Genomic DNA, 21,271 nt, shown 5'->3' with positions numbered 1-21,271 from the left:
AATCAAATTTCTTTTTGTGACCTGATAGTCATAATAATATCTTTATTACAAAGTTATGGTTATGATTTCATTACTTGTTACGCTATGTTATATGACGTTATCTGCGGTTTGTGAGTACTATAAGAATAGAGCTACCTACTCAAATAGTCAGTTATTACATCAATGTGTTCAACTCTTTTTAGAATATCTCAGTTTTAAACTAATTCTAGCCGCATGTAAACTAGGTGTTGTGGCATGATCGTATTGATCGTCATTTCAGTCTAGTCAGTCACGGGTCTATTAAAATGATAAATTTTATTTTATTAGTAAGACTTCTTGTGCTAGAATTACATCAAACTTATGCAGTCTAACTTTACTTCTTTACCTGGTCCAGGGCACACCCTGGTGCAAGACTATCAGAGACTAATGCTTTTAAATATTGTTACTTAAGGTCCCTACTAAATATTTATAAGGTTTGAGTTTTTGTGGCATTTAACTGCGTGGGTATGGGTAACTTGCGTTTGATATAAAATGTATTTAGGTAACAAACGATGTTCCAAACATAACACTTATACCTAGAGTCAAACCAATTAATGCATGAGTTGCTAAGGTATTATCTAAATAAAATAAAATAAAAATGAAATAAAAAAATGTAAAAATAACATGAGATGCTTTATTTTACCGTCAGTTGTTGTGACAAAGTCTTGCAAGCCATCAGTTGATTGTTATTCAGCTTGTTAGACCGTGCAAAATAGGAAGATCATTCAAAAGAAATTTGTATTCTGTAGCCAATATCAATGCTTTTGTATAGTATTTTTCATCATGAGAAATGAGTTGTGTAGACACATCAGGTGCCATTCATTAATAACGTAAGACGGTATTTGCCAGTTTTTGACCCCCTCCCTCCCCTATGTAAAAAAAATAAGAAGAGGCTGACCCCCTCCCCCTATATGAATGAATGAATGAAATATTTTATTTCGAACATGTAGTCCATATATAGGGTTAGGTATTACAGTCCCTTATATCTATAGTTAGTATTATAATTAAGACAAAGCAAACAAACAAAACAAAACATGTATAGCTTTCGCGGCGGAACAGCAACAGGTGAGTGTAGCTGCACACACCGCTATATTACGTAAGAATCTAAAGGAAAAAATTAATACAATGTTCGGTTTGTTTTAGTGTTTATTTTTCAAAACAATCATTTTTAGAATGTTTATTTGTACCTAAAAAGGTATTGGAGTCCGTCTAAGCTAATTCTGCACCATGTTTGATAGCATATAGTGTGGAAGTATTCTTTGAATTGTCATAGTTTCATAGAAATTTAAAAAAAATTGTGACCCCCTTCCCCCCTTAATCGTCTTACGTAATAAATGAATGGCGCCATCAAATCCTTTAATAGGGTTAACGTCATCTTATGATTTAAATTGACTCATGTTTTTGTAGTGGCAAAGCATGGTACTAATCTCTTGGTTTTTAATTTAATCGTTATTAATCATTGAGTTTTGGTTTCAGGGAAAGTTTTTTAGATGTACTGATATTTCGAAGATGACGAAAGCGGAGTGTCAGTAAGTAACTATTTATTCATTTGGTGTAATATGATAGGAATAAAATCATTTAACCAAATCCAATAAGAGCTGCCATTAATAAAAAAGCCTATTTGAGTCGCTTAACTTCAAACTCGGGTAAATCCATCTGTCAGATTAAGCGATTTTGGTATTAAGAAAAAGTAATAGGGTAGATATTTGCTGAGAGGGTCGAATGGATTTACCCGAGTTTGAAATTAAGCGACACATTTTAGCTTAGACATTACTTGACATATAAACACGTAGGTATATTTAGTCGGATATGGATTAGGTTTTTATAATTAAACTTGACATCTAAAATTGCTCCCTGTAGGTACCTACATATAAAATAATAAATAAATAAATTTCTGGGGACATATTACACAGATCAACCTAGCCCCAAACTAAGCAAAGCTTGTACTATGACTGCTAGGCGACGATATACATACTTATATAGATAAATACATACTTATATACAAAGAAAACACCCATGACTCAGGAAAAAATATTGGTGTTCATCACACATATAAATGCCCTTACCGGGATTCGAACCCAGGACCGTCGGCTACACAGGCAGGTTCACTAGTTCACTACCCACTATGTCAGGCCGGTCGTCTAGTATATTATATCTAATGTATATCAATATTCAATTTCATATTATTATTCGTTACAATTCTTCAAAAAATATTGTGTAAAGTGTCATTCTACGGAACTTGCTAACTATGTAAACAAAAGTCACTAGTATTATTCATCATTCTTTGACAATTTCAATATGGCGATTTGTTTACATAGTTAGCAAGTTCCATAGAAAGATACTTTAAGAATCTACTTTGAATAAATAAAACATTTTGATTTCGTTGTGATTTTGACATAAAGTAAGGAATAACTTTATCTTTTATTTTTCAGAGGAACATACCTTGTGTTTGAAAATCGTAATTACGTAGTTAGAGATAGAGAGTGGAAGAGGAATGACTTCCATTTCGACAACGTCATGAAAGGGATGCTGACGTTGTTCACCGTCTCTACGTTCGAGGGGTGGCCTGCGTGAGTTTATAGTTTTACCACAGTATAATTATTTTCAGACAGAAGTATTTGTGGCAAAAAAAAAAAGAAGTGATTGACAAAATGAAATATCGACTTGTCTGTTATCGATGTTACCTTAACGTTATAGTTACTTAGATATTTATTACATTTTATAAGAAGATACTGATATAAGAAGCTACCGCGAAATACGCAACACGTTCGATATCTTCTTCTCTTTTGATATATTGGTAGTTTTCTATTATTATAGTATACTACAGTTTACGTTTTAATTTTTAAAGAAATTATGTACCGCTTTGTAATTTATTTGCATTATTGATATTTCTCAGTAATTTACCTACAGCCAGTATAAATTACATATTTTAAATAATTATAAATATAATATCCATAACAGATTTATCGATGTTTCATTTTCTCAAACACTCGTTTTTGCCACAAAAACTTCTGTTGGCCCAGTCATCTTAAGCCTAAAAAGGGGGTCATACTCGGAAAGAGCGATAATAAGCTGGAAACTCGTATACACCTTTGTTATGACATTTTAAAGGTTCTCTTAAAAGTCGACGCATATATCGTGTGCGCGTCAGAAGTTATTCAAGGTCAAAGTTCAGCATTGTCTATCAAAAGCTAGAAGCTAAAACGGAGACCTTCGCTAACGCTTCGGTCAATTACTATTGTTGTTTTGTCATTATTGTTTTCTTCTTTATTATGATTATTTTTTAGCTAATTGCAACATTTTCTTTTTCTCGTTTTAGATTTACATTCTACACTTGGGGCATTCCACGGGCTGTCCCATACAAACACATTTTATTTCCTGTGTTGTGACTTTTATTACGGCATTTAAAGCAGGCGATTATTTTTCCAAGCATATTTTTGACTATTTGTCATAGAAAAGGAAACTCTTATACTGCAAATCTTCAGAAAATTTTGTACGGGACAAACGGTAGACAATTTCATAGAATGCTCCACTTTATTTTACATTTTCAATCGTTAAGTATATATTTTTATAAAAAGGAGGGAGAGTCATTATAGGCGTCATATTTTCATAGAAATGTGACATTTATGATGACATGGCCACACTTTGTCATTGCAAATGCCATGCAGAATTCGCTTGGTCCAACTCCTTAAAAAAGATAAAATAAATATTTCTGTTGCAGGTTGTTGTACGTGTCCATCGACTCAAACCAAGAGGACCGTGGTCCCATTACTAACTTCCGTCCAATCGTTGCAGCCTACTATATTATTTATATTATTATAATTGCCTTCTTTATGGTGCGTCTTACTATGATTACTATTACGTATATATAACTCTGAATCTTAAACAATACCAAAATATACAGCCATTTTATTTAATAGGCGAACTTATAATCTAACTTTAACCCGTCTATCTCTACCACGCACTAGCGTCGTGTTCTTCATCATCATCATCATCAGCCCGTTTCAGTCCACTGCTGGAAATAGGCCTCTCCCAAGCTGTCGTGTTCTTGTTGTTGGTCAATTCTGTTTTTTATAATTTTACATTTTTGATAATGACACTTGTGAATATTCTCAATAAATACGGTATAAACTTTAATACTATCAAGCTATATTATTCTATACTATATCTGAAGTATCTGAACAGAATTCAAAAATTGATAATTTATACAACATTTTGCGTCAAAAAAATTTTTTTTGGCACAAATTTAATTAAATTGACAGGATCAAAATTTACTTCTAAGCGACGGAGAATATTAATCAGATGTAAAATGTAAAATTAGTATTTAAAATAAAAAAAATCCAAAAAAGTTTATGTAACTCTATTTCAGGTAAATATATTCGTCGGTTTCGTCATAGTAACATTCCAAAACGAGGGAGAGCAGGAGTATAAAAACTGTGAACTGGACAAGAATCAGCGGAACTGCATAGAGTTCGCCCTAAAAGCAAAACCTATAAGAAGGTATATGAACACAATTAAAAAAAAAATAACTTACTTACTTAATGGCGCAGCGACCCACAATGAGTCTTTAGACCGGGAGATAGTGACACATTTTACTGGGTCATTTGTACCAGTATGGCGGTTCGTCAGGGGTCTAAGCATGTAATGAAGGAAAGAAAATGCTATGACCATAGCGCTGGTACCGGCGGCCCAATCGCGTGGGCGTTAGTCGAACGTGTCGGATAAAATACGAGTGTCGAACGATTTGTACCACAAAAATCCTCGTATTATTCGATAGTCCATAAAAAAGAAGTAGGCGGTAGCGTAATGCCATACTTCTCCGGTGTGACTTACAGCCCGCCATACTGAGGCGAACACGTTAATTAAAAAAAAACAATTCAACCATTTGTACCAAGCTAATTTTTGCACAGGTGATCATCGTCGAGCAGCCATTCATGGACATCACCATGCCATACTTTTCGGATGGTTCCAAATGCCCGTTGTAAAAAATTATTTTACGTATTGTATAGTCGTATTTTTGAAACGTGTCGATTAAATAAGTTTTTCAAGTATGGCAGCACTTTTTCCCCCTACTATAAGTATGGCAATTATAATAACGGTCACATTTTATCAAATACTCTCCAAAAATTTAAATGCAAATCGTTTAGCAAAAAAAAAAACAATTAACTTCCTTGCGGCGGTATGGCGGGCATTTGGAACCATCCGAAAAGTATGGCATGGTGATGTCCATGAATGGCTGCTCGACGATGATCACCTGTGCAAAAATTAGCTTGGTACAAATGGTTGAATTGTTTTTTTTTAATTAACGTGTTCGCCTCAGTATGGCGGGCTGTAAGTCACACCGGAGAAGTATGGCATTACGCTACCGCCTACTTCTTTTTTATGGACTATCGAATAATACGAGGATTTTTGTGGTACAAATCGTTCGACACTCGTATTTTATCCGACACGTTCGACTAACGCCCACGCGATTGGGCCGCCGGTACCAACGCTATGGTCATAGCATTTTCTTTCCTTCATTACATGCTTAGACCCCTGACGAACCGCCATACTGGTACAAATGACCCAGTAAAATGTGTCACTATCTCCCGGTCTACTTGGCCTCCGACACGAGTACACGCCAGTTGTCTCGATCTTTTTCTTTCTTGACGGTGTGGGAATGCGTTTACGCACGTTATGTGTGGGACTCGCCGCTCCTTTCCCCTCTTCTGGCGAGAGGGGGGGGGGGGAGGGCCCTACCCACTAAACCCACTCTGGCGTTCACCCTCTTTGTCGTTCGTGTTCGCAATGGGATCGATGTCATTCCACCACGGCGCCCTCCAGCAGCCCCCGCAATCTCCCGCCAGTTATCGGCTTGGAGATCGCGCAAGTTCGCTTCAACAGCATCGTCTGAAACGAGCTATTTTAAATTTAGTTGACACTAAATTTATAAAAGATATTAAGTAGTATTAATTAAAATCAAAAAACTTCCTACGGTATTCATTGGAAAATCAGTTTTTTTCGGAATCATCTGCAACCCAGCATTTCTCAGTTCATATCTCAAAATTTCATAATATAGGGTTTTAAAATCATCTTTTACTCTTATTTATATTTCAGGTATATCCCAAAGCATCGCATCCAATACAAAGTGTGGTGGTTCGTCACATCCCAGCCGTTTGAATACGCCATCTTCGTTCTCATCATGATCAACACCATCACACTAGCCATGAAGTACCACAATCAGCCCCTCGAATACAGCAAAGCTTTGGACATGCTCAATATGATTTTCACCGCTGTCTTTGCTCTTGAGTTCATTTTTAAACTCGCTGCCTTTAGGTTTAAGGTTTGTATCACCACCAGTTTTAACATCATCATCATCAGCATAATTTTTCATGGCAGTTATTCATCGATCCTTTCGTTTCATTTAGCCGCTAAGACGTTCTCAGGTATAATGACGAAAATTGTTTCGGTGTCACTAATAAATTCTGAATTAATTTCATTTTTATCTTCCGTAGCATGTCAATGTGGTTACCTGTCGCAAACTTGATTCATATTTTCACTTAATATCAATTTAAAGGTAGTTTTTATTTGCCCTTAAATTCCTAAATTATTTTATTTTTAATAACAAATCTAACCCAAAATGGTTAATTTGTAAATATTTAGGATGATATGGCAATCGATGAATTTTAGAAAATGTTTTTTGAACAAATTAAAAAAGAGGAACTATAAGATACAGATATTACAGATTATATAATAATATTCATGAATCAATTTACTGTTACATGTACTAAGTAGTAGTATTCTTTATTTTGAAATACTTACTTTTTTAATACACACTCGAGAGCAAATTTAGTTATCTGTTGTAGTTTTTAATATCCCCTCACTGCTCTATTTACTTAGATAAATACCCTGTATATGTTACTGTAAAAGCCCGAAATATGGCAAAACCTAGGTTTTACCGGTAAATCCTAGTTTTTACCGATGCCGATCGGTAAAAGCCCGAAATGTTAAATCTTACTAGTTTACTTCGGGCTTTTACCAACACCGATATGGTAAATCCTAGGTCTTACCACGGCGACCGGTAAAGTTTCAATCATTTTAAAACCTAGGTTTTACCGGTAAATCCTAGGTTTTGCCGTACTTCGGGCTTTTACAGTAACATATACACCATGATTACTTCTACTTGCTTCTACTTTCGGATCAACAGGTGATCATAATGATTTTAACTTTTTTAATACCTTCATTACACAACACGTTTTAAAAAGTAGAAGATTACAGTAATAACCATCTGTCAGATCCAAACTGTAATTAGGTACTATTTCAAGTCCCATTAATTGCCATGTAATATTATTACCAGATAATTTAATTTTCAGAATTATTTTGGAGACGCGTGGAATACATTCGACTTTATCATCGTGCTAGGAAGTATTATAGATATTGTGGTATCACAAGTCAACGAACTCAAAAACCAGGTAACACCGCGGTGCACCACTAGTATTATAGCAGACACCGACCACATTAAAAGTACTATTTTACATTGAAAAAGTTATTTACTATAAAAACAAAAGACTGAATCAGTATATATTAATAACCATATTGAATTATGATGATTAGGTAAACATTTAAAACAACATAACTAAGAAACTATATTATTAATGAAAACTTAAATGACTTTTTCGATAAAAATAGTACAGTTACTGTCCCGCGCATGGATGATTTTGTTGTTACAGAAGTAAATGTTGTAGCTTACTCTATAACTAGCTATCTTCAAGCCCTTAGATTATTGATGCTTAAAACCATCAACAGTACAGTATCCATTGTCCCATAAATACTTTCAAACTGTGAAGAATAAATTGAGTAAGTTGTGTGTTTTTGTAGACTCTTCTAGACTTCTAACATTTCTGAGTAATTTTAAAATGTTTATATCCCCATTTTGCAAACAAATTAATTATTTCATGACTCATGTAAGCCGCATGATGTAGTAATATTTTCCCATGTTATTACAAATGTAGATAACATGTTGATTTCAGGGAAGCGGTTTAACAAAAGCCCACATAAAGGTAAGTTGCACTCGGTGACACTAATAGCTGCCCAAACACTAAACAAAAATAAGTACCTAAAAATAAAATAAAACCTTTTAATGCTGTAAATAAAGATAACGATATAGCTTTAGATGTACATATAGATATAGACGATGGGACAGTAACAAGCAAATCTGCAACTTCCAATGTTGTAAATGCATCTGGCACTGAGCACTCAGCCAATATCATGCAATGTAAAAATGAAACTCTGACACAATATCCTAAATTAAGAGCAACACTTTTAGTTGATGACGTAGCTGTATCATTTTTCAATTCTTATCATTGCATTGACATTAACATTATCAAAATAAAAGACAACACATTTGTAGCCAATAGATTTAAGCAATTTCCTAGCAATTAAATAGTATCTCTGTTCATAAAAATTAAGATTGTGTTTCAAAGCTAACTATAGTCAGTAGTCAGCCATATTAATATTGAAAGTTTTGAATCTGCAAATGTTGGTCTCTGTTCACGTTGCATATTAACCAAAAATATTTGTAAATCTTTAAAATTTTTAATACTTATAAACATTTCAGGAAACCTCAATACCATCGATCAACTTCTTCCGTTTATTTCGAGTGATGAGGCTTGTGAAACTACTGTCGAGAGGGGAGGGGATCAGGACTCTCCTCTGGACGTTTATAAAGTCATTTCAAGCGTTGCCGTATGTTGCCTTGCTGATTTTGATGCTGTTCTTCATTTATGCTGTAGTGGGGATGCAGGTAAGATCATCAGCTCTATAAACCGCTTTTGATTAAAATTTTAGGAGTGTCGTCACTGTCGTCACATACGTAATACTTAATAACGAAAGAAATATTTCGTGCAATTGGGATTCCAAACTAAGCAAGTTTCATAATAAGGGCAACGCCACTCCAATCGTTAACTAAACGACGCTTAAAGGTTATCGCAACCAAACATGTACTAGCTCCAAACATTAATGTTAATTGTCTCTGAATTTTTAGTGTTTCTTTCTACATCTATGCTAAAAGTACATTTGTCAATAGTGTCGTCGTTGTTACTAGAGTTACCTTCCTATATTGTTACAGGAAGCTAACTCTAGTAACTACAGTAGTCTAGCTATATTATTACAGGGCAATAACCTAAGGCATTACAGTTCTTAATTATATCCACAAATGAACATAAATATTAAGCAAAATATTACAATAATATATAACTAGGTCAGTAACTCGCATAATTTTAAACACTCGTTTCAACAACCATCCAGCCGTCCATTCATAAGGAAAATAAAAAGTCATCATCACGCTATATGACTTCTATTCTGGTAAATTTCATTTTTTTTTTTAACAGTTAAGATTAGTAGTGCTCAGTCGGGGAAAGATGGTGGAGTTACAATGGTGTTGTTATAACTTTCTTCTTGGTCATCTTCTTGGGTCAGAGGTGTAGGGTTAGAGCCAGCGTAGCTCTATTTGACCTTCATAAGAGCATTGTAATATGCCTACTTGGAAAATAAACTTTATCTGTATCTTTGTCTTACCTTATCTTTGTTTTCAGGTGTTTGGGAAAATAGCCATAGACGACGAAAGCCCGATCACTAGAAACAACCACTTCCAGACATTCCCTCAAGCCATTCTAGTCTTATTTCGTTCAGCTACAGGTAAGAATGCCGATATACAGAAATTGTTATAGATAATGCTTTAGCTTTCTAGGATTTTTTGATGCAACAGATTAAAAAAACATGAATTGTGAAAATCGTTGTTAACTTCATCTGTAAAATTGTCTCTACCTAAGTACCATCGCTCACACTGTTAACTGTACATGGACCTTACGCCTTTTGTAATAAGGTCCACCGATGTACAGTTAGGAGCGTTGCTGTTTCATGTTTGTACCTACACAAAATTTCTTACGTACCTCTTTTTGACAATTTTTGTTTATTATATTCTCCCTTCTTTAAAAGTTATCCTTTTCCGGTTTTAGCCGTAGGTATCCAGTCTAGGATTATTATTCAATAATTTTTATTATATCCAAGAGTCATGAATGGAATTATATTTACTTTAGAAAGAATTAATTAGTGCAAAAAGTAATTCAACTCTTGATCTGAAAAAATATTTTTATCCTACTAACAGTCAGTTTTCAAGTGTAGGTAAACTTAGATCAGAAAAGAATCATTAGGTATCTGAAGAAGAGAGAAGAGAGGCCTATGCTCAGCAGTGAGCGATAAAGAGCTGATATGATGATGATGGTGATGATGAGGTATCTGTAGTATTCGAATAAATTTAAAAGTGGAAAAATTACTGTCTTGGGTGAGACTTGAACTCACGGTTACTTCCATAGCATTATGGCATATGGTATTTTACTGTGGGGCGGTGCTTCAGAGATAAATACCATTTTTGTTCTGCAGAAGAGGGCTATATACAAAATGAACCATAGAGACTCACTTAGAGATAAATTTAAGGAAATTGACATAATGACAGTGCACTGTCAATACATTTATGAGAATATTCTGTATGTACATAAAAATATTGTAAATTTTAGGAAAAATTGTGAAATTCATAATATTAATACTAGAAATAAACATAAGCTCGCAGTGCCCTTCACTCGGCTCCATAAAATTAAAAAATCATTCATGGGTAATTGTGTAAGATTTTATAATAAACTTCCAAACCATATTACTGAATTATCTATTAATAAATTTAAGAATTATGTAAAGCGTAAACTTATTTCTAAAGCTTATTATACCACACAAGACTACATGAATGATATTACAATGTGGGATTAATTGTTATTCGAAATGATTATTTATTTATTAGGTATATTTGATTATTGATGAGGAAATGGATATTCCGATGTAATACTATCTACTTCTTTTGTTACTTATGCTTTTTTTTGACATTTAGATTTTATTCTAGAAATTCTAGACTAGTATTTTTTTATACAATCTTTTTATTGTTTGACGATCCTTTTGTGAAATTCTTAGTGTTAAATTTGATATGTATAATAATCCAATTTTATTATGGAATAATATTAACATCAATAAATTGCTCTGATAATTAGATTAAGATTAATTACGATTCATAAGAGCTTGTTGCTAGGCCTACATGAATAAAGTATATTTTTGATTTTGATTTTTGACGGCCTCTGGGTCGATACTCCAGCGCTCTGCCATCTGAGCCACCAAGACCTCATCCATAGCCAGCAAATCTTTCCACTATATTATGGGTTCTAAGCTTAATAGCATCGTTCGCAGACGTTTCTGCTTGTTAAAAATTAAAATCTGTAGTATTGTCATCATTTTTATCGGTTCCAGGGGAGGCGTGGCAGGACATCATGATGGGGGTGTCCCCGGAGCCTGAAGTGCAGTGCGATGACAACTACGAAGAAGAACCCGGCGAGAATGTAAATTCCTGCGGCTCTGTGCTCGCCTTCCCCTACTTCATCTCTTTCTACGTGCTGTGTTCTTTTTTGGTAAGAGAGAGACGTAAAATAGACAACTTTTTATTCGTTTGCCCTTTTCCTATTACTAGGGATCGTCGTAGGATATATTTTTCCTCCATACCTCTATGTAGTTCATCATCTTATCATTCACCTGCTTTTTTCATATCACCTCTTTAACGATAAGACCGCCTGTTGTCTGCCTCTACATTTAATCAATTGTTCTTTTCTTTTGTATCTTTTTACTGAGGTGTGCCAATAAAGAGTATTCTATCTATCTATCACCTCTCACACAGTCCATCCACCTTTTCCTTGGGTTTTCTCTTTTCATCCTACCACATAACTATAGACTACTACCCGGTGAAAATGTTGGCTCTTGCTGCTCTTTTTGTTTTGTTATTTAAATCTAAAGCAAGTAAAAATGCTTCTTTTACTTCTGATTTATTACTTACCGAAACAATTTATAAAATTTCAGATACAATAAAGAGAAATTCCGCATTATCTTAAAATTCTGGATAAACAATACCTTTAATATATTTCTAATATAACTTTATACCTTCAGCATAAATTTTGTACGAACTGCCAGAAAACTCAACCAGCGAGTATTTTATACTGATGGTTCTGGTTTTGTCATCGTAGTCGACTTTGGGAGGGTTAATTGCTTTCACTGTAACTTTGACGTAGCTTACTTGAGTGTTTGGTGGAGTCTGAAATCATCAAACGTTTTACTATTGAATATCTCATAGGTACAGATGTGCAGTTGAGGAAAATATAACATTTGTCATTAAGTAAGCTTGTGAATGCAAACCTCCAAAAAATATATCTCAAAGACAAACGACAGTTGCTGTAGGCCAAGCACATGATTGGCGCGACAGTATCTCGCGGCGAGATAGACTACCGGTCTTTTTCTAACTATGTTAACAAAAGAGGGACGGGTAGTCTATCTCGCCGCGAGATACTGTCGCGCCAGTCATATGCTAGCCCAGCAGGTCGAAAACTTTCTACTCCAATATCAAGCTCAGATCGCTAACCATGAATGAAACACAGGACAAAATGAGCTTACATTAAACAGGATTATTACTGATTTGTTTTTTTTTTATCATAGATATTACGTTTTTTTTTTTTTTCAAAATACTTACAGGTATAGTGACTTGAGTATTAAATCGAAGCCACCCAATCCAACTATGACTATCATATATTTTTATTCCACGGCCTTTCTTACCTGCAAATAATAATGGAAGATATTTCTTGGGCATCAGCAAAAGCTAAGGATTTTGGTTCATACATATTAATTATGCGAATTATGAAGATAACTTTCTAGAGATAGAAATACTCGCAAAATAAACGGGTATTTTACGGATGGATGGTAGAGTACAGACTCTACCATCATTTGTCCACACAGAAGAAACGGATACATTTGACAATGAAAAAATAAGCATATCAGTATGTACAAAGTAACTTACCAAATTCGTAAACGTATTCCGGAATAATTTTTTCAACACAGACCACATTTATGACAAGGTTCAAAACTAGAACCAATAGTATCAGTTGTTTTGGACCCATTCTTGGTACTGCTTGTATATACAAGTATGAGACTATGAGTATGGTACTGCTTAGTACTGCTTATTATTATCACGAAGATAATACTTATGAAAGTTAATAAAATATGGCTTTTTATTAAAGATTTATGTGTCGCAGTAATTGGAAATGTAGTAACATGGCTTGTATTTAAACGGCGTAAAATCGATAGGTATGTTAATGTCAATTGGATATTTAGTTCCGTTTATAAAATACCTACTATCTTTCTTACGTGGTAACAAGTCAAGATCAATAAACCAATCCATTAAATAATCAACAGTAATTAATGGAAAATGGATGATTTTTTTTGTCAAAATATTGGAAACGTGAAGCACCAAAACCTAAGAATTATGGCACCGTGGTCTAGAAATGCTTAGGACATGACATTGACTTATACCATCCATTCCTGTCATTGTCACGCGCAATCTGATAATATTTTTGGCAATGTGATTGTCCCGTGTGGACGGGTTTTTAATGCGCCGATTTATTTATAGGAAAAACCTTCAACTGTTTCAAATAATGGATGTCTTTCAGTTCATAATGCCCTTGATGATTGATTGCTTGATAATGAGTATATATTTATTTGTTTCAGATTATCAATTTATTTGTAGCCGTTATTATGGACAACTTCGACTATTTGACCAGAGACTGGTCAATACTGGGACCACACCACTTAGATGAATTTATAAGGTAAGGCCACAGACAAAACATCCTCCAGACTTAGCATAGTCGCGCTACCCTCTCTGCCACGCATACGGTACTCTTACTCCATGTTCGAGTCGAAAGTGTCTTTTCGTGACGTCCGTGAACTCGTTCGTCGTTTGAACGGACCAATCACGGCACGGGACTTCGCTCACCTCGTCCCGCACACCCCCGCATTTTTGGCGTCATCGGTTGCATGAAATAATTGCTCTAAACTCGGTCTAGAGGATTCCTAGTCTATGGGTAAGGCTTACCAACCACGCATAACAGCCGTAACACATATTGGAAAACACATTCAATTGTTTACTTTATTCTTCAAGGTCCAAATTCAAAATTCAAAGTGACCGTGACTGCTGTGTGTTGAAGTGCAGAAGAAATGAGTGTAAAAAGATAGGTGTATGTACACGAACTTAGAAATATATTGATTTACTCGAATTTAATATAAACTTATTTTCAGGTTATGGAGTGAATACGACCCGGACGCGAAGGGTCGGATAAAACATTTAGATGTAGTTACTTTGTTAAGAAAAATTAGTCCACCTTTAGGTAAGTCCATTCAGATTTTAGATAAAGAAATTTATTCTATATACCTACTTATTATTATATCGTATTGCACTTTGCTTTTTGCTCATTTCTGCGCCTCTCAGACTGATGTGCCCATGAAGCCAATCCTGTGTTTTGGTCCTTGTGAAAATTTGTAAGAATTTTACAATAATATCTATTCACCATCCACTTGCAGGGTTCGGCAAGCTGTGTCCACACCGCGTGGCCTGCAAGAGACTGGTCTCGATGAACATGCCTCTCAACTCCGACGGGACTGTCCTCTTCAACGCGACACTCTTCGCCGTCGTCAGGACTTCGCTGAAGATCAAAACTGAGGGTACCAATACTTAGCTTCTTCTTGCTATAATAACAAGCTGCCGTCCGTCTGGGACGCCCTTAAAATCTTTTGTACCATCACGAGCGCGAAACTCTTCGCTTCGGGCAAACTCGGCTCCGTTCGGCTCAGCATTGCTCCGAATTATTAGGGTTGGCACAACTTGACGTCCCTTTGCGTGCACGACCAAAGATAAGATAATCACTTGAATTTTGACAACCCTAAATAGCCGAAAGGATAGTGCCATATATTAGAAAGCGACAGCATGATTCGACCCTGAACCGCTGTCAAACTTCGATTTTGTAGGAAGTTTCCTTTCTGTACGGTAGTACTATGATTTATTCTGTGGTAGTTGGGGTACTATGTTGTTTTAGGCTCTTGTCAGGCCTGTGGTAGACCATGTCTGCCTCGAATCGGTCTATTCAGCCACCAAAAACGGTGTTTAGGCGGTGTTACACCATAAATCGTCTGCAATAGACGCAACGGCCTTTATGATGTAGTTTTAATCCCGTCTGGGGAACTTTGCGCAGAAACAATATTATTATGGTTAATTTGGAGAAGACCGTCTATCAGGTAAAACCGGACTCTTGCCGGTCACCCCAACCAAAAATTATAAATGAATTGGATATTTTCCGTAATCAGTAACATAGGTGATGGCAGGTCTAGGCTAGGGGATTAGGTACGTATAGCACAACAGGAGGCCTGCTAGGATGTACGCGTATAGGATTGATGATAACGATGAAGACAATATTATACATTACTCCTTTATTAGTTATTACAAATCACAGACAGCATCACAAATCCCGGAAAAAATAAGTTGTATAAATAAATACTTATGCACAAAATACACTTTTACCAACGCAAGGACTAAACATATTTCTAATTTCAATTATCAAATTAACTATCCTTTTAACAATTCTAAAAACAATAAAAAGTAAGATAGCAGCATTTTTTACTTGTACCTATATATATTTTAAGTTGTATATGTAACTTATATAAGTAATTGCTTATTTGAGTTATTGTTTGTTTTGTTTTATTTATTTTTTTCAAACTTTGTTGTAAGTATGTACCTAACAAAGGGCTAGAAGTAGCAAAGCATTGGCAGACAAAAATTTAGTTTTAAGAAGTTTAATCACTTTACACGAAAAGAAGAAGAACAAAGTAAGATACATTTACTTACGCAAATCCTTACGGTGTTACCCTCTTGGTCACAGGAAGACGCAATCAAAATGTTGCACCGTCAACTCCCAGTAAGTCATCATTTGGGTCAAAATTATTTTATTTGTCTTGTTTTTTGTCCTCAAAAATGTGACTTAATGGTGCTTTTTGTATGAGAAAATTAGTTTTAATTTTCCTCGTGTAAAATATATAATCTAGACTATTTTTACAAAAAATATATGTTAGAAGAGCTAGAAAAAGATAGAAGAAACTAATAAAAGCTTGACAGAGTTATCAGAAACAAGACAACTAAAAGAATTTTCACCCATTTGCCAACTGTCAGTTTCGTAAAATTTCGGTTCTTCTGTATAACAAAATTAACAAAAACGTAAGCATCAATCTTCTGTTATTTAAATGTTAGAATACACCTACATAGGGAAGGCAACCGGTAAACATTTAGCATGAAAAATAATAACGAAATACAAAATGTTCATTTCAGAAATACAATAAATAACAGTGTTACATTTATGCTGATTCCCACGCCAGGGTTGACCTCTCCTGTGGGGTAAATAATACGGTTTACAAACCACATAAGACCCACCATAGAAAGTTTTTCAACTTTTAATTTGAACCTTGTTCTATATCTAAATTGGAACGTATTTCGTTTGTTTTAAAAAGCAATGAAACAAAAGGAATGCTACTTTATTTGGTTCATGAAAAGTTCAAATTAGATTGCATGAATATGTACCTACATTTAGACTCAGGATGTTAAAATTTACCGGTTTGCATTCCCTAGCTACACATGTAGGTATCTATTTACACACACCAAGTTACTAGAATATGGAATAGCACTCGTTTATACCTAACACACACTCAATGTTAATAACAATAACAGAACTTGCGTATCTATCAATGTTGTATATATTTATTTGTTATTTCTCGATTTATTTGTCACAGATATTTTTTTATTATACTAGGCGACTCAAACCTCTAGTTTTCAATCTTGTACTGAAACAATGTAAAATAATTCCTTGTATTCATTCATCGATCTGCTGGAGAGCCCTCATGAATGTCTTTAACTTTGAATATACCTATTTAATAACTCGTACATTATAGTCCGTTTTTCTAGATTAGAAATTTTATAACCTCAAAAGGAGCGGTACCTTTTTTCCTCTAAAATTGACTCTGAGACTCTGAGTAATTAAGCACTGAATTATAGTGTTGTTTACATATTATTGTACCGCAATATTAGATATCATACGAACCCTAGCATTTCGGAAGAAAAGGTTAATAAGTACCACTATTTTTGAGCTTAGAAAAATTCTAATCTTAAAAAAAACGGGGTATAGTAAATTTTTACTACTGAAGAAGGCCATCATAAAATGGTACGATTTTAAACTGTTTTGCGAAGTTTTATTTTCCTCCCCAGGCAACATAGACGACTGCAACACAGAACTAAGAGCGGTCATCAAGAAGATTTGGAAGCGAACGTCTCCGAAACTCTTGGACCAGGTGGTTCCGCCACCAGGGGACCCGAATGAGATCACCGTCGGCAAGTTCTATGCCACCTTCCTGATACAGGACTACTTTAGAAGGTAGGATATGTTGGTAAAGGGTTCTGGTCAACTTGTTAATTTTATACTTATATACTTATGCAACAAACTGAACTTGATGGGGTCTTCTAAAAAAATTACCTAGTTACTTAGAATTTTTTTTGTAACTTTAAGTGTGGGGTGGACACTAGCGTCTTTTGAGCGTCGGCGTCTTTACTCTGCCATGCCATCTTTACTCAGCGATGCCGAAGTGGAAAATGGCATCGCTGCGCTATTGCGCCAACGTTGCGTTGAGCAGCAGCCATAGAATTGACAAGACGCCGACGCTCGGGAGACGCTAGTGTGGGGTGGCTCCAACTCTTAGAAGGCGTTTTTAACCTCAGCGTAACAAGATGTTATTTGTGTTAAACCAAGGAGGGCTCGAAGTCAAAAATGTTTGGAAACGCCTGCATTCAATTTTAAATTTACTTACCAAAATTCATTTTTGAAATATATTATAATTGGATTAAATAATTTACTAGAATTTGATGTTATGAATTTTAGATATTAGGTATGTTTATTTTCTATTTCCGTGTCGGTGTTTCGTGGTTCTCTTTCATGGTTTAAATAAAAGGGGATTCCAAACCAGCAATGTACTAGGTATAAAATTACGTTAAAGATTTTGTTCTCAATACTTATCTTTCTGCAAATGAATATAACGAAAAAAAGTATAATATTGGCACTTATTTTCTTGTCTTAACCAGTCCATTTTGGATTTTATTTCCATTCTGTTAAAGTTTGAGTTGTTTCGAACACTGACACTGTTATTTTTGTTTCATAGGAATCACGCGTAAGTAACGCATCGGACGTATGTCTAGGTCTCGAATGTTCCCAATTAGTGTTTACGCAAGACCTAACGGCTTGGCAACGACATTGCGCGACCAGCGACGGCGGTGGCGGCAACCATAGGTTCGACCTATCGATCAGCGATCGACCCTTCGTTTCCACCTATGGTTGCCGCCACCGCCGGCGCCAGTCGCGCAATGTCGTGGCCGAGCCGTAATGCTGGCTCCACACAGGCGGTTATGTCGTATTCGTAATTCTTTTTTTGTTTATTTAACTATGAAGTTTAATGCTGTGTTACTATACCTATCGACAAATATTTATATCACATATTATATTCTCTTCGGAAAATGTTTTTAATGCAACTATTCGTGCATTAATAGTGCATTAAAGTCAATTGTACAATAACAAGACACTTTTTGACAACATTTGCTAGAAAGGCACGTCCACTTGTATTACAAGTTACAAGCTTTTGAGAAACGGCCCCCTGCAATAATATTTGTTTTTGAAGTGAAAACTTCTTTAGCGGCGCTGTGCACTTTTTGTGATGGGGAAAAAATGTTAAACTCGCGACAGGTCACGTGACCGACAGATTCGACAGATTGAAAACTCGTAAGACGGACACGTGACCTGATCGAAAAACTGTTACAATGTCATTGAGTTTTCACTTCTGCCGGCACTCCCGGAGTGCAGCCCGTTGTTTTTTTTTTGTACCTACATTCCAAAAATAGAAATCAATGCCACAATAATATTCCGATTTGGGTGCCATTTTCCTATATTCACAGGACGATTTTCCCTTAGGCATTTTATTTCATATGTTATTCTCTGATGTAATAAACAAAAACGAAATCACGATTGATTGTACATTACCGTCAGTGAGGCACCAGTGTAAAAATGGTAAATAAATTAGAATATAAAATATACGTAACTACCCGCAAATAGTTTGGGTTCCATGCATGTACCTAAGACGATGACGTAAATAAATATATTATATAACTAAAGCTCCCATAAAAAGCTTCTAGGCATGTCTTTGGGTTGTCCCCGATTCCAAATAATAATGGTACATAAAATTTTCTGTTTGGTATTATATGGTTAAATGTTGTGTTTTTGTGATATTCCGTTAAGAACTTAAATTGTCGTTAAACTAGGTCTTTGTCCGATGTACTTTTAGGAAAATTGTAGCACTTATAATCATAATATTTTATTTAGGCTGCTAATTATTTTACAACATAAATAAAGAATAATATTATCGCCATTGCACTTTTACTATTATTTATTTGGTAAGTATATTACGCAATTTCTCAAAGATACAAATAGCCATTATACTCCAATTTTATAGATTATATACGATGGCTCCTAGATCACGCATAGCCTAGCTTACACTAGATTTTTCCATCTCATAGTTTAGATGCACAAGTACCGTCAATGTACCATTCGATTCTCAGTCTTACCTTCTATACCACAAGGTTCAAAAAGCGGAAGGAGCAAGAGTTAAGGCAGAACGATGAGGCCTGTCACCAGATGACTCTCCAAGCTGGTCTGAGGACTCTTCATGAAGCAGGACCTGAGTTGAAAAGGGCTATATCAGGGAATCTGGACGACATCACAACAGAATGTGATGTGCCTATGCATAGGGTAAGCAACACAGAATTTGAAAAGGAAGCATTTGTTTTAAAAACTTGTAATAATTAAATCAAGAGACTCTCGTGTTTGTATTAAAATTAGTGGACTTTCGGCGCAATAAATTTCCTTGTTTTCTTTGGATCAGATTTTTTAAGCAAGGACATGTTTTAAGACACAGCGAATTGACATGCAGAATCTATTAATTAATAAGACTGAATGTGTGTAAACAGAGAAACCACTCATTATTTGGAGGCGTGTGGTCCAGCATTAGAAGACACGGACCCAACAGAAGCATCAGACAGAGGAAACCGGGGGAACCTCCGATGGGTAAATTTAGATTTTTTAATGAATATTCACATAACATACTAGAAATCCAACAAAAATGTTAGTAGATTTTGTCATTAGTATCTCGCGTCGCGTTATTATTACCAGATTACCTTTTACAAGAAGATGCATTAAAAACCAAATACAGTTTAAATTCGACAGATACAGCTGTAGTGCATAATTGTTTTCCATCGTATTTTCTTGGAAACGTTCGTATTTGTCTTGCTATTTCAGTCCGTCTCGATGCAACTGACGTTGACTGAAGTAGGAACAAATACGAACGTTTCCAAGAAAATACGATGGAAAATAATTATGCACTACATCTAGCATCATTTAAAATTCAAAACGCATTATGAATTGAACTGTTATTAAATAATATGACTGGATAATAAGGATAAATATGTTCAAACAAACGAAAACACTTTAGTAGATATTTTTATGTTTGTAACTTATAACTATTATTTTGCAATCATTAGGAGAAGGAGTGGGTAATCATCTGAGTTCGATGATGCAGCGAGAATACGGAGTGGGGACTTTGCCTCTAGCGCCGACAGTGTAAGTAAACCACTCTCAAACTATTTTCAAGTTACCTATTAATATTTTCATGACTATCATCATCATTTTGGATTTCACGGGCCTATAAATCCCGGTCTTTTGATAGGCTTGCGTGGGGATATAGATCCAACACGTAGAGGTCCTTTGGAGAGCTTTAATGTCATGTAGAACGCCTGCTGGAACTCGCTCACAGGCGCAACAATAGACATCCATGAACCGGTCACAGCAGGCATTGAGGCTATTGTAGAATAACCTGTATAACGTGTATAACGGTTTATTTATGGATTGAAGTTTGGGTGGAGAATGACACGTACTGCTAACTGCATCAACATCATTATCATTATGCAACATGTCACAATTTAAATCGCCATTTAAGACAAACTTTTAACTGACATCTGTAATTAATTTCGTAACATTTAACTGTAACGTCACTTAACTTGAACTTTCAGACCGAATGGACAACCAAAGGAGCAAATACCACTTAGACCTTTAATATTTAATGGAGAATCAGAGAAGATATATCAAGTTCTAGAGTGAGTATCAATATTTTAACGACCAATGTAATTTAATTGCTTTATTGTCTTAAAATTCTATTAATATGTGTAGTTTAA

General features: G+C 35.2%; 1 protein-coding gene and 1 long non-coding RNA gene across 7 annotated transcripts in view; one reads left to right on the top strand and one right to left on the bottom strand.

The window, feature by feature from the left end:
* LOC134801445 (voltage-dependent calcium channel type D subunit alpha-1-like) overlaps nt 1–21,271 on the top strand; it is a 133,003-nt gene that overhangs the window by 87,427 nt on the left and 24,305 nt on the right. For 4 of the 6 annotated variants that reach the window (XR_010145670.1, XM_063774011.1, XM_063774010.1 and 1 more), the window contains exons 25-43: nt 1,495–1,547; nt 2,451–2,588; nt 3,740–3,854; nt 4,388–4,518; nt 6,115–6,340; nt 7,371–7,469; nt 8,028–8,057; nt 8,615–8,800; nt 9,591–9,693; nt 11,344–11,501; nt 13,639–13,736; nt 14,206–14,294; nt 14,488–14,628; nt 15,840–15,875; nt 17,213–17,378; nt 19,625–19,793; nt 20,012–20,108; nt 20,582–20,660; nt 21,110–21,193. Coding sequence is in view for 5 of the 6 variants with exons in the window: in XM_063774011.1 (XP_063630081.1) it covers nt 1,495–1,547; nt 2,451–2,588; nt 3,740–3,854; nt 4,388–4,518; nt 6,115–6,340; nt 7,371–7,469; nt 8,028–8,057; nt 8,615–8,800; nt 9,591–9,693; nt 11,344–11,501; nt 13,639–13,736; nt 14,206–14,294; nt 14,488–14,628; nt 15,840–15,875; nt 17,213–17,378; nt 19,625–19,793; nt 20,012–20,108; nt 20,582–20,660; nt 21,110–21,193 (2,198 nt within the window). In the remaining variant the exon portion in view is untranslated. Of the gene's footprint in view, nt 1–1,494; nt 1,548–2,450; nt 2,589–3,739; nt 3,855–4,387; nt 4,519–6,114; nt 6,341–7,370; nt 7,470–8,027; nt 8,058–8,614; nt 8,801–9,590; nt 9,694–11,343; nt 11,502–13,638; nt 13,737–14,205; nt 14,295–14,487; nt 14,629–15,839; nt 15,876–17,212; nt 17,388–19,624; nt 19,794–20,011; nt 20,109–20,581; nt 20,661–21,109; nt 21,194–21,271 lie in introns of those variants that run through there. The other 2 variants (XM_063774014.1, XM_063774013.1) reach the window with 2 other exon arrangements.
* LOC134801527 (uncharacterized) lies at nt 11,894–13,035 on the bottom strand. The gene is made up of 3 exons (XR_010145673.1): nt 12,932–13,035; nt 12,608–12,690; nt 11,894–12,175 (listed from the first exon to the last, which is right to left on the bottom strand). It is a non-coding gene; the product is annotated as an uncharacterized LOC134801527 (long non-coding RNA).

Source organism: Cydia splendana, chromosome 22 (assembly GCF_910591565.1).
Source record: "Cydia splendana chromosome 22, ilCydSple1.2, whole genome shotgun sequence".
Taxonomy (NCBI): domain Eukaryota; kingdom Metazoa; phylum Arthropoda; class Insecta; order Lepidoptera; family Tortricidae; genus Cydia; species Cydia splendana.
Note: the sequence above shows the minus strand (reverse complement) of the source record. Positions and strands in the feature narration are given on the sequence as shown.